The 13,674-nt window shown below is 30.3% G+C and overlaps 2 protein-coding genes across 4 annotated transcripts in view; one reads left to right on the forward strand and one right to left on the reverse strand.

Annotated features, from left to right (window-relative positions):
* The first annotated feature begins 1,359 nt into the window (after positions 1–1,359).
* Positions 1,360–13,276, forward strand: LOC111632830 (ankyrin repeat domain-containing protein 6-like). The gene is made up of 11 exons (XM_023377359.1): positions 1,360–1,592; positions 2,153–2,249; positions 2,326–2,424; positions 3,738–3,836; positions 3,904–4,002; positions 4,073–4,171; positions 5,572–5,670; positions 5,732–5,911; positions 5,971–6,159; positions 12,542–13,020; positions 13,129–13,276. Exons 2-11 carry the CDS (start codon positions 2,187–2,189, stop codon positions 13,274–13,276), a joined length of 1,554 nt encoding a protein of 517 aa, XP_023233127.1. The 5' UTR covers positions 1,360–1,592; positions 2,153–2,186.
* Positions 11,530–13,674, reverse strand: part of LOC111632862 (acetyl-CoA acetyltransferase, mitochondrial-like) — a 34,870-nt gene continuing 32,725 nt past the window's right edge. For 2 of the 3 annotated variants that reach the window (XM_023377385.1, XM_023377387.1), the window contains exon 13: positions 12,911–13,612. In XM_023377385.1, the coding sequence (XP_023233153.1) occupies positions 13,489–13,612 (124 nt within the window). In that variant the 3' untranslated portion in view covers positions 12,911–13,488. Of the gene's footprint in view, positions 11,742–12,910; positions 13,613–13,674 lie in introns of those variants that run through there. The other variant, XM_023377386.1, reaches the window with a different exon arrangement.

The following is a 13,674-nucleotide window of genomic DNA, read 5'->3' on the forward strand; positions in this document are numbered from 1 at the left end:
ATATCTTTTTCGATAAATAATTAAAAATGAATTATTGCTTCGAGTTATTTACTTGCAGAAAATTTTAATCTCTCGTGACTTTTCAATTAGTTTATCGAAAAAAATAATTAATTAAAAATGTTCAAAGAAAGAAACTACAAGAATAATAGAATATATTTATTATTTATAACTGAATATTTTCAGTCGAACAATAAATATTAAAAAAAAAGCAAGCTTCTATATGTAGTTTCTAGTCTTGCATGAACTAAGCACGCATATGGGAGAGTTTATGCCCATTGTGTTTACGGCTTGTAATTAACATTTGTTATAAAATGCAGTAAACGGCACACCTGAATTTGTAAATAGCTCCCTACAATCTTTACAATAAACTAAATAAAGTTCACTTGTTTATACACGTAGAGAGCTATTTTTATACAGCTAAATTTATTTTATTATACATGAAAAATCGATTTGATTCCTGATTGCTACTGAACATCCATTAAGTCTAGAGCCAGCTGTAAGCTGGCTCTAGACTTAAATCTACCAATAATTATAAATTAAACTCGAAGAATTATGGTGAAATCTTTCAATGAAATCAACCATTTCTTTAACTTTTAGATAATTCAAAATGCACACAAACTGATAACAGAAATATATCTTAACCTTACACAGAGTGAAACTTTTATGTTAAAGGTAAAAATCATTGTTAAACATCGATTTATTCATATTTATCCGAAAAGTAGAGCAACACTTTCAAGTTTTAAGACAGAAAAAATTCTAAGAATTAAATTTAGTATCGAAATCTTTCCCTTTAAGGATGCTCAACTGCACATTTTACCAACATTAGCGCTTTAATATTGGCTGTTAAGACCATTTTCCCAAATATTTGACGGCAATATTTAGACTTTTTCTAGAAGACAACCGGTTTGGTATAGGAAAAACATTAAAAATGATTTAACGTCGCCATCTGCATAACATTGGAGAAAGAAGAATGCAGATGAAAGATCTGCAATATTAAATTTTATGAAATTTTTACAGGTGACGAGTAGTGTCGAGGAGTGGGATGGGTTACTGGTTTTACGGGTGCGTCCATGTTTCTACCCGAGTAGGTATTATTGGCATTTACATAATCGGAAGACACCTTTTGCAGTGGGCTAACGCAGGGTGTGTAACAAATCTGAAGTTTTCAGTTTTTTAAAAAATATTCATAAATTTTACTACTGAATATATACGGAATGTTTGTTTATATTACATTTAATGCTGTATAAACGAAACGTTCCATAATTAAAACTGGAACGCAATTGCGATCGTTAAAACGGCTTTTAATTTTGCGAACAAAAATTATACTAAATTCCCGAATTTTACGTGTGTGAAAGAAAAATAAAGGGATGGGTCTACCAATTTTTTGTTTTCACTCCGAGATGGCGCAACCTTCGCCGAATTATTATATTTTCCGTTTTTTTTTCATTCGAAATAAAAAGCTGTTACGTGATTGGTGGAGCGTTTAAAATGGAGGTAACTTTTTTACATTGCCTGAAAGGCACGCGATGTGTCAACAGACCATACACATAATTGGACTACGACTCGAACGAGGCAATTAAACTTTCATCGCAGTAAGTAGCATACCATTCTTTAAATAGTTAATGGAGTCGGCGTGTATAAAAAAAAAAAATATTCTCGGAGAGAAAAAAATTCAAGAAAAAAAAATTGCGACCGACTCCTTTATTATTATGTTTAAAAGGGCCAAACCCTACCGAAAAATATTGCGTGGAATCCGGATGACGACAAAAGCAACGCGATTCTTAAATCACGTTACTTTTCTTCGTGGTGAGCCTGCATCTGCCGTAAATCCTTTCTCGAAGAATTTATAATCTATATAATAAATTTTTCAGATCGTGTTTCCGGGCTTAATTTATATGTTAGCAACGTCGCGCACGTTTATTATTAATATGGCAACAAAGTGACGTAGTAGTTGCGTTGTCGTGCAATGTCTGGTCGTGATTCAAGTTCACGATGCGGCCGCTTCTTGAGCCCGGGGTTAAAAAATGCCAGTTTGTTCGAGAACGCCGAGAAGAATAAAGCATCCGGGCTAAAAAAAACTGGCAAAAAACTTAAAAACTTTACTAAAACTTTCGTAATTTTTATTTTATTTACCGTCATCTTGAAACTACAGGTTACTATTATTTCTGAGTTTGGGATGTTAACTCATGCTGCGGAGTTTCAGATTGCCAAAATTTCGACAAAGGAATCGCTCTTCCAACGACTTTTGCGTAAGTACTGTACACGTTTCCCCTCTTATTTATTTTCTGGCGATTAAAAATCGATCACGTGTACGATTAATTTCAGGAAGAAAGTGAATCTCTGCATTCTGCCGCTTCGACGGGGAACGTGGACAGAATTAGAGAACTTTTGGATTTCGGTGTTCGCGTTAATGTGATTAACGAGGTGAGATTTTTCTTGCTTTTTTCTTCGTGACGGGTCAAGACCGCTGTACTAGAGTCACGATATATTTGCTATGTAAGCAAGCTATATTGTCTTTCGAGTGCTCGATTAAATAGTTAATATTAAAGTTATCTTGCAGGAATTAGCTACTTGCCTAGTTCTGTAGAACCCATTCCTTTACTAATTCGGCGTTATCTTGTAACAAAAGAATACTTCTATAATAGATTCATACATAAAACATTTATAAAAAAAATTCTCACAACTGCTATTACAAACGATTCTGTTCTACTATCACTTAATACTATCGTCTGAATTAATACTTTTCATATGAAAAAGTTACAAAAAAAAGACGATTCTGTCTTGTAAGATCGTATCTACTATTGTTTCAGAATCTTTCTAGTACCTAACGATAGCGTTACTAATAAGACTAATTGTGTAGCACGCAACAAATTATTGATAAATTTTTATAAAACACTACACGTATCTGCAAGCATAAAAAAAACCTGTTTACTAATACAACCGAGTAATATACAAAACTTTGTAAATTTACTGGCAGATAACTGTCGAATTGTTAAATGTTAGATACACCAGATAACAGACTGAAAAGCTTTCTATAGCATACCTAAGGTTAGTTTTTGTTTCGCCATTGTCAAATGATAATTGCGAGTTCTGATAATTTACATCACCACGAATCCCAGCTTTTGTTGCTATGTAAATTATCAGAAGCACCTGCCAAACAAGCGCCATTTCCACAAAAATTTACTCCAATGGCATAAAATATTTTACGAGCGATTTAAAAAACAAAAGCCTCATTACACACTTGAGTTTTCACTACGTCACGCAAAGTTGATCCCGTTTTTCTGTTAGAGTGAACGACAAATGATGGCGTAAGTAAAGCGCGTGTCGTTTGTGTTCTTGTTTTTTTTCACCGTGCTAATTATTTTCCTGTAAGATTTCGAAATTTTGAAATAGATAGATGAAAATGCCGGGCTTCCCAACGATAGTGGCAGGCTACCATTAGAGGGAAGGCAAACGTGCCAGTGAGGTTAGTAAAGAAAGCAAGGTCAACGACTGGTACATAATGATAGACTTGTAAGAACGTGCTGTAGATGAGAGACGGAAGTCAAGTAATGTTTCGGGAGACAAAGTAGATAGCCTACAGCATTTTGTCAACCTGTTCTGTGCAGCTGGTTCTTGATGATGATGAACAAATTCGACAGTTTGTTTAAATGTTCCTTTTTTTTAATAATAAAACCCATATTATTTAACGTAAAGTTGACAACAACAACAACATATTTATTTCTATATTGATATAGCATGGAAACACCGCTTTGCATCAAGCAGCCTGGAATGGATTCAGTCAAACCATTGAAATTTTATGCAAGAAGGGAGCTGATGTTTATGCAAAAAATAAAGTTAGTGTTGTTAATGTTCTAAAATCTTGGTTACTTCAACCAGTTTCTTAATTTTAATAACTGTTAGGCAGGATTTTCGGCACTCCATCTGACCTGTCAGAACGGGCACAATCAGAGTTGTCGTATTTTGCTCTTGGCAGGATGCAAGCCTGATATAAAAAACAGTGTAAGTAGAAAATTAAGGAAGTAAGCGAGGGAAGTATTTGTATGTTCTAAACGAAATATTTTATTTTCAGTATGGTGACACCCCTCTTCACACTGCAGCAAGATATGGTCATGCAGGAGTAGCTAGAATTCTCATCAGCGCTCATTGCAACATAAACGAAACAAATAAGGTATATTTGTTTAAAAATATAGAAGTTATTATTTAACATGCAATTTATCAATTTATATATATATTACAATAATGAAAATATCAGAAGGAAAAATTATGACAAATTTCAAATCCAGTAATTTTAATTTACATTAAATACTTTGAAATGACAAGAGAAATTATTAATTCTCACATTATACAACTAATATCTTATATTATTTCATAACTAACAAGTAAATTTAACTTATTAAAAAAATCTTAATTAAATATCTGTTATGGTAGCTGTTTATTCGTTCATACATGTATATGTCTCTTTAATCCGAAAAATCACAAGAATTCCGGTAAACTATCTTACAGCCTTTAAGTCAGGAACATCCTTTATTGAAGATACAGGTAACATATGCATTTTGGACTTATTTTATCTTTAAGCTCCTCTTCAGTGCAAAAAAAGAAGGTTTTCCACGATTTTTTCTTACAAATCCTTCTGCCACACTAAGTGTCATATTAGTGTGAAAATACATGTATAAAAATCTTAATTACACTTTGCTAATAAAAAATGATATTTAAGATTGAGGAAACAAAATTTCATACTTATCTGATGTAAAAGTAATTAAATAAAAATTATAATAGATATGATATTACTGACAAGTAAATCTAACATTTTCTTCAGTATAACTGATGGAATGTCAACCTGACATCTAAAATAATGATGAAAATGCTAATCAAAATGATGAATAGCATTTCGGAACACTTAGTTCAACTTTCATAACTTTGATATTGTCAGATTGAGTGCTTTTAATTATTAACCGAAACATATTGTAGATGTTACATTTGTGATCTTTTACAGTGAAAAATTTTACTGTCTTATAAAAGTAATGAAATTAGTAACTTTTGCACCTGTGTAAGACAATTAAACAAAATAACTTGTAATTTACTTACATATAAAAAATGAAATTATTGACTAATTATAATAATTCAAAGATAAACAATTTTCATCTCAGTTTTTAGAATATAAAACAAAGAATTTAATAATAAATTATTTAAAAAATGTTATCATTATATCATTTAATTAGAAGTTATTTTCAAGATGTTTAATAAGTTAAGAGAACCAAAATATTATAAATATTTTGGTTTTCTTATAAAAATTTATAGAAAATCAAAAACTCTAAATCTTGGTTTTCTATAAATTTTTAGAGTTCATTTATATTTATATATCTAAATTCAATTTATGACTTTCAATGTATTAATAATAAATTACATCAAAGATTTTTGTCTAATGAAGTGCATAAGGAGTCTCTTGATTCAAATATATTTATTAAAGGTTGAAATGTTAGGCTTAAATAGAAAAATTGATTGACTGTATAATGGATTTTCATAAGTCTAAGATTTTTTAAACATATATGTATATTTATTTATTTTCAGAATGGAGATACTGCTTTACATATATCAGTTGCTATGGGAAGAAAGAAGTTATCTCAGATATTTCTTAATGCAGGATGTAGTCAGTTTATCAAAAATAAAGTAAGTGAAATCATTCTAATTAAGAAAGAACATGGTCGATAAAATAAGGTAATATTTGCAGCAAAAAGAAAAGCCATTGGATATTGCAAGAAGAAAGAAATACACAGAAATTGAACACATTTTATTAAGACATACAAGAGAGAGAAATTTGCAGGGAAGACTGGGAAGAAAGGCTAAAGAATTCAGTGAGGCATCTCAAGGAAGCAGAGATAGTACTGATAATGCTGAACAATTTTGGAAGGTAAATTTTTTTTTTAAATTAATGCTTTATTCTTTTAAGCTGATAAACTATTATTTTAGGAAAATAAATTGAATTTTGAAAGGAGTGACATGGAATATCAAAGATACAAAAAACAACAGAGCCCATATGGATGCCATATGTTTCCAAATCCAGATGTATTTCCTCCTATCAAGCTCAATACTTTGCCTAGTGAACCACTGATGAAAGGAGAACAATATTACATAGATTTGGCAGGAAATATTAAAAAAGTATGAATATTTAACTTAATTTTTGTTTAAAACTTTTTTACTGCTAAGAAAGCTCTTGAAAATAATAGAATCTTCTTCTTATGACAAATTAGAGCTGTCTCAATTAATGGAACTCTAATATATTTCCATAATAGTAACCAGATGCTAGGTAACTAAAAAAAAAAAGTAATTTTATACTTGACTGAATATAAGTACTTTTAAAAATACCTAAATGTTTAAAAAATTTTCAATGAAACAAAATGCCTCACTGAAAGTTTGTAGAAAATGAGTATCATAATAATGCACATCAACTTCAATTTTTTAAAATATATATAAGATAATTCATAGATAGGTTGTTTCTTCTCTATGCAAAATATACATGCTTAGAAAATATATATTTAAAAAGATTGGCTGTACTGATATTCTAACATGAAATTGCTTAAAAGGTTTGTCTGTCTGTTGATTGTCTTAAAAAATTAATGTATTGCATCTTGGAATACTTTAAACTATACCTAACTAACCAAGACTCTTAATTATCCAAGGTGAATTGTATAATAGTATGAGGGCAATCCAGAAAGTAATTTACATTTTAGAATATAAAAAAAAACCCAAGTGAAAGGACACATTTATTATACAGGTATACCTCGCCTTACGTCGGTAATTGGTTCCAGGAGAACAACGTAAGTCGAAAAACGATGTAAGTCGAATTTACTTGTCTCCGAATCTACTTGTCACTAGGCTAAATCATAAATTACCATTCTTGGTTCTGTATTTTATTTATTAATGCATTTTTAATAATATATGGTTAATAAAAATCTATTTTAAGCTTACAAACAAATAAATTTTAGCTTTTAATATAGTACAGAAAAAAGTATTCTAAATTTACAAATGCATGTACTGTAAATACAGAACATACTAGTATATATTTTAATATGATTTTATGTGCTTTAAACGTTTTTCTAGTGATATTACGACTTCAATATTTGTGGCGGACAGACATAAAGTCGAATAAAATGACTTAAACTTGATTTTTATTTTTCCATATACTTTTTCTACAAACGACGTAAGTCGAGGTATGCCTGTATACATTTGAAAGCCATACTCTTAAACTATTTTTCAACATAGTTGCCATTCAAATTGAGGCACTTATCATAACAGTGCACCAGTTTATTAATTTCATTGTCATAGAATTTTGCCACCTGAGACTTCAACCACTCATCCATGCTTGCCTGCAGTTCCGCTTCATTGTGCCATATTGCAAGCCATAATTTCATGCATGGAAACAAATGGTAGTCACTTGGTGCAAGATCTGGACTATAAGCGAATGAACAAAGATCTCCCATCCAAAACCATCCAAGAGGCATCGATTGAAATTGGTCTTGTGCAGGCAGGCACTGTCCTAAAAAAGAAACAAAATCTTGGAACTCAATTTTCCCTAATGTTTGTTTAAAAAAGTTAAGAAGAGCAATTCAAATGTTTCACAATATATTTCAGAGTTTATTGTTGAACCACATTCAAGGAAATCCACCAGAAGCATACCCTTCCTGTCCCAAAAAATAGTCACCATCATCTTTCTTGCTGACAATGTTTGCAAACATTTCCTTGGTTTTGTGGGAGAATTTGTGTCCCCCACTCCATAGACAGGTTTTTTGTCTCACAAGTCAAGTGTTTTATCCAAGTTTTGTCCCCAGTTATGACATGATTGAGAAGTGATTCACCATCTCTGTGGTATGCTTCCAAAAATGTCAACGATGCTGTCAAGCACTGTTTTTTGTGGTCATCTGACATGATTTTCAGTATCCACCTGGCAAAAACCTTATGGTAGCTTAGCTTGTGGGCATTACAACTTCATGCAACAAACTTTGTGAAATTTGTGAGACTTCAAACATGAGCTCCATAATTCTGAAGCAGCAGTTTTCACGAATCTTTCCATTGATTTTCATCACCAATTCATCAGTCAAAATGCTCGGTCAGCCACTTCACTTTTCATCATAAACATTAGTGTGGTCATTTTTAAACATAATGAGTGAAGACAGTAAAGCAGTGGTGCATAATGTTATGTCCGTATACATCACAAAGTTGTCAATGAATTTCAATTGGTTTGTGGTTTTTTTCCAACAAAAATTTAATCATTGACTGCACTTCACAACTCACTGGATTTTCAATTGCAGTACACAAAACAGAAGCAACACAAAACACACACTAACAGAGCTGAATGTTTACTTAATAAGTGAGGAGATGCTTTGACACCAAATTGGCAGCTCTAGCCCAAACCCATGCCCCTAGTGGCAAAAACATAAGTTATTTTCTGGATTTTCCACATACTTTATAAACAGACGACAAGGGAATTTAGTACAATATAGAGCATTTCATGAATCTCAACTGAGCAATGCATAATACTTGAAAGGGGTTCTAGAAGTTTTAAAAAAATTTTAATTGTAATAATCATAAAACTTTGACAAACTACAAAAATATTGTTAAAAATCAACTATTTTATGTCAAGCATTCTACATTATTTGATTTTTTGATTATCTAAAGCACTTTTTGTGGTCCACATTACTTGAATAATCAAAATTCTACGTCAGAACTGTATCAGAAATAAAGTAGTAAATGCAGTAATATTTTGAATCAACGTAAGAATGCTTATTAAGATATATTTCTTAATGTATCCGGAGTGTGTGTTTGCTGAAGTATTAAACATACACTCCAGTTACAAGGTTAAAAGTAAGAGTTATTTTTAGTACATTCCGGTGTGTGAAGACAAATAAGATATATCTCTTGAAAAAATTATTCAAAAAGTTTAATATTTTCTATAAAAAAAATAAAACTTAAAAACTAACAATAGATTATAGAATTAATCATTACTACAAACCTATTTATAACCTACAATACCAAAGTTAAAATCATTCTAATATCATTTGTTTTCAAGGATATAAAATAATAAAACCTCAGAAAAAAATTTAAAGATGCTAAAAATATTAAAATTGTTTAGTTTATGTTTGCAATGAATCTGCATATTGACATTTTAAGTTTTTATATCTGAATTTACCCTATCTATAAAATAGACATTTCAAAGGAAGAAAATATTGTATACGGTTAATTAATTAATTTATTTATTTAGCCTATGGCTTATACATGACACAAACAAAGCGTAACAAAATGGAGTAATACAGAACCAGAAGTGAAATAAAAGAATAAGAAGCAGTAAGTCTATATGCAATTAAACTATTGTAAAACTGTACAAATATGTGACTGCACATGTACACAAGGAAATAAAGAGCATTCAGAGTTGTAGATCTAACTCGCTTATCCACTTTACGGCCTCTGAGGTGGACATTAGTATGTCACTCCAGTTTCCCGGGTAAGCCCGCAGTCTACATTCGCGTGCAATGTGCTCAACAGTCTGACGTGGAGCACCACAGTCACACTCCGGGCTTGGAACCTTCTTCCATTTGAACAAAGAGTCCCTACACCTGCCATGGCCCGTCCTGACACGGTTTAATGCGGACCATGTTTTGCGAGGTAAGTCGAAACCCTGGACTTTTCCCCTATGACAGAACAGACAATGCAAGTGGGACCCCATTCCTGTTTCCCAGCGGTTTTTCCACAATGTCATGTAGTCATCATCAGTTATAGCCATGTCTTGAGCTGCCTGAAGGGTTGGATTCCGAGATTTCAAGCGGTTAATGCTCAAGGATGGAATGTCTTGGTGAACTTGGAGTTGAGGATTTTTGCTTATCTTTAGGGACTCGCAAGCAAGGGCCTTATATTGACACAGGTCAGGTGGCATGACTCCTGCCAATAATGGTAGCCAAAGTGCTGGTGTAGATCGTATGGTAGCATAAATCAGGCGCATTGTAACATTAAGCTGTGTATCTACCAATCTTTTGATTTATCTTTTGATTTGTATCTTTTTGATGATCTTGTTTGATGATCTTTTGATTTGTATCTACCAATCTTCAAGATTGGTATACAGTTAATAATAATTATTTACTAGTAGCTATAAAATTAAGAATATAAAAACCAATGTCCCATCTTCAGATCCAAACACAGTAAAATATACTGTTTGAATGAAGAACAAGAACAAATGTAAACTTTAAAAGTTTTTAAGCCTATTTATACTCTTATTTGCTTCATGCAATACAAAAATAAAATCAAGTACTTCAAAATAGATATAAAACTAAAATAGACATTCAGAATAATAATTAAAAATTTGTAGTAAAGAAATGTTTAGACTACTTTTTTTATTACAAATTACAGCTTTTTTTTTTTTTTGCATGGGACTTGCACTAAAATGACAAAATATAGCTTTAGTTCTGTATATAATTTCTTGAAATTTAGTAATCTGAATTTTAGTTTTTTATGCTATAATAAGTTCATGGAAACAAATGGTAGTCACTTGGTGCAAGATCTGGACTATAAGCGAATGAACAAAGATCTCCCATCCAAAACCATCCAAGAGGCATCGATTGAAATTGGTCTTGTGCAGGCAGGCACTGTCCTAAAAAAGAAACAAAATCTTGGAACTCAATTTTCCCTAATGTTTGTTTAAAAAAGTTAAGAAGAGCAATTCAAATGTTTCACAATATATTTCAGAGTTTATTGTTGAACCACATTCAAGGAAATCCACCAGAAGCATACCCTTCCTGTCCCAAAAAATAGTCACCATCATCTTTCTTGCTGACAATGTTTGCAAACATTTCCTTGGTTTTGTGGGAGAATTTGTGTCCCCCACTCCATAGACAGGTTTTTTGTCTCACAAGTCAAGTGTTTTATCCAAGTTTTGTCCCCAGTTATGACATGATTGAGAAGTGATNTTTTCAGTTTTTTTCTTAATAAAAATATTTGACTATATAATAATAATAAACTGATTCAAATTATTAAACCTACTCTTGCTAATATTACAAATAATCTTTAATGCTTTAGTCAGATGGAATATAAGCAAGCATTAAAGTAAACTTTAATGCTTACTTATATTCCATCTGACATAATGCTAATAATAAACTGATTTTATAATAGTTGCCTTTCCTATATAAGTCATTTATTTATTTAGAAATCAATAATATATGGTAAATTATAGTAAAAATTTCTGATATGATATATATATATAATCATACTGTATATATATATACAGTTGACTAATTTCAAATTATATATATAATTTGAAATTTTTATATTACATTATTAAAGAAGGTAATTTTTATTTTTAAAAAATCAAAATTCTGTATCACAATTTTAACAAGGTTATTGTTTATATTTTTACTTCAAAGAAAATTTGTATTCTAACTGATAAGTAGATTAAAAACTTTTCATAATAAAAGTTTGAACAAATTTCATAAAACATTTGATATTTAAATAGAAAAAGTCATTTGAATTACTTCATAAATTTAATATTGTACACAGTGTAATACTCATATTGTAAATAGTAGAAATGTATGTTTTTGAGTTATGGAAATTCTTGATGATATAACAGTAAAGTTAACAGTTATTAATATGGTTTTAAATTCAGATAGACCAAATATGACTAACTTGTATTTTGTCTTAATTTTATCTGTTTATTTCTTAAACCAGGTCTGGCCAATCCATGGTCCATTCTTTGAGGCCTGCCAAAAATTTTACATTCAGTTAAATATCCAAAAAAGCATAATGTTTGTTTCACTTGATTAAAATAGTTTATTGAAATTATCAATGGTAGAAGTGAGGTAGGTACCTGTCTAAATTTGAACACAATAACCATGTGTATGAAACTTTAAATATAATATTTACCACCAGAGGGCAACCCACTTCACCACACAGAGCCACTTTGCTAGTGCAAAGAGTATTTTATGAATCAATGTTGCCAAGTTATTATATTTTCTATTAAATCTGATATATTGGAATGTTGACCAAAGGTAAATTTATAGAAATTCTTTTATAGATCCAGTTTTTGAAATTGTTAGTGTTCTGGTAGATTATTATGGCAGTTGTATTGGAAAGCAAATTTCTTGACTTGGCAACACTGGAGTTATATGAAAAACTATAACAGACATATAAAAATTTTTTAAAATCTTATTGTTATATTCAGCAATCATATAATTTTGTACATAAAGTGAGTGATAACCTTATTTCAAATGCAAAATGTGATTTTTTGAGGTTACTAATAAATTAGGATTATCACTGATTTATCATATTTACAAAAAGTACATTTAAAAGCCTTTTTTCTCCTCTCCTCTGTAACTAGCCCACAGTTTGGTTGGCCAGGCCTATGTTAAACATTTGATTTAACAAAAATATAAATTTGTTAATAAGAAGAATATTTCAACCGACATTTTATATTTCTAAAAACTGTTTAATTTATTACTTTTGTTTGAATTGTTTTTGAAATTTATGACAAAAATTCATCATAGTTTATTTTTTCATTTAGGGACCAACAGGTTTTGGACATAACTGCTATTGTAAACCTTTAATTAAGAGAGTGGAAAAAATATTAGAAGCAGGTAAAGAACAAGTTATCAATTGTGTTGATTACAATCACAGAAACCTAAATGCCCGAATTGAATACTTGGAGCACCAAACAAAAAATCATCTTAACTCATTACATCAGACTATAGAAAAAAAATTAGAACTAGAAAGAAAAGAATGTGTGGGAAGATATGAAAAGCATATCAAGAATAAAAACTTTGTCAATAAATCTATTCAGCCAAAGATGCTAGAATTGCATTCTACATCTCATCATAATTTGGGTTTTTCATTAAATCCTAATTCAGAAAATAAAAATGTACCAAGGTGTAGACATCCAATTCTTTTGGTTCCTTCCTATCAACGTTCAAAATCTGAAGAAATGTTGAGTGAATTAAATGGAATTGATAAATCAAAGTGTTTAGCAGCATCTGAAGATAATTTGTTAGAAAAAGTCAATTTAAATTGTGAAATAGACAATAAATTTCAGTCATATATAAATTTAAATGTCCCTTCAAGAAATTTAGAAAAATTAAAATTGGAATATTTCAGTGATGGAGACTTAATCAATTCTAATAAGAAAGAACAAGATATATATTCAAACAGTAATATGATTGATTTGACAAAAAATTCTAGTCACAATATACAATCAAACCAACAGAATATTAACTCATACTATCAGTCTACAACTTGCATATGAAATATGATATAAATTAAAAAAACATTTCAGAATTATTTTTATTTATATATAAATATTAAATTTTCCTACCTCATCAGGTCATCTGTGTCAAATTTTGTCACAAATATAGAAATAAACATGTTTTAATTGATAGAAATAGCATTCTTTTTTCTTTAAAAAATATATAACATTTACAAATTATTTTACATTCACTATTGAAAATTTGCTATATTTCATGACATTCGTTGAATCAGAATAGCAGATGCTCCACCGCCACCATTACATATACCTGCCATACCATATTCTCCAGGTTTCAAATTAAAAACCATATGGTTAACAATTCTTGCACCTGACATACTAAAAACAGACATTTAAATGTAATTTAAAATCAAAGAATATATGTATATATTAATAATCAT

Source organism: Centruroides sculpturatus, unplaced genomic scaffold (genome assembly GCF_000671375.1).
Source record: "Centruroides sculpturatus isolate CEXI.00-Female unplaced genomic scaffold, Cexi_2.0 scaffold41, whole genome shotgun sequence".
NCBI classification, from domain to species: Eukaryota; Metazoa; Arthropoda; class Arachnida; order Scorpiones; family Buthidae; genus Centruroides; species Centruroides sculpturatus.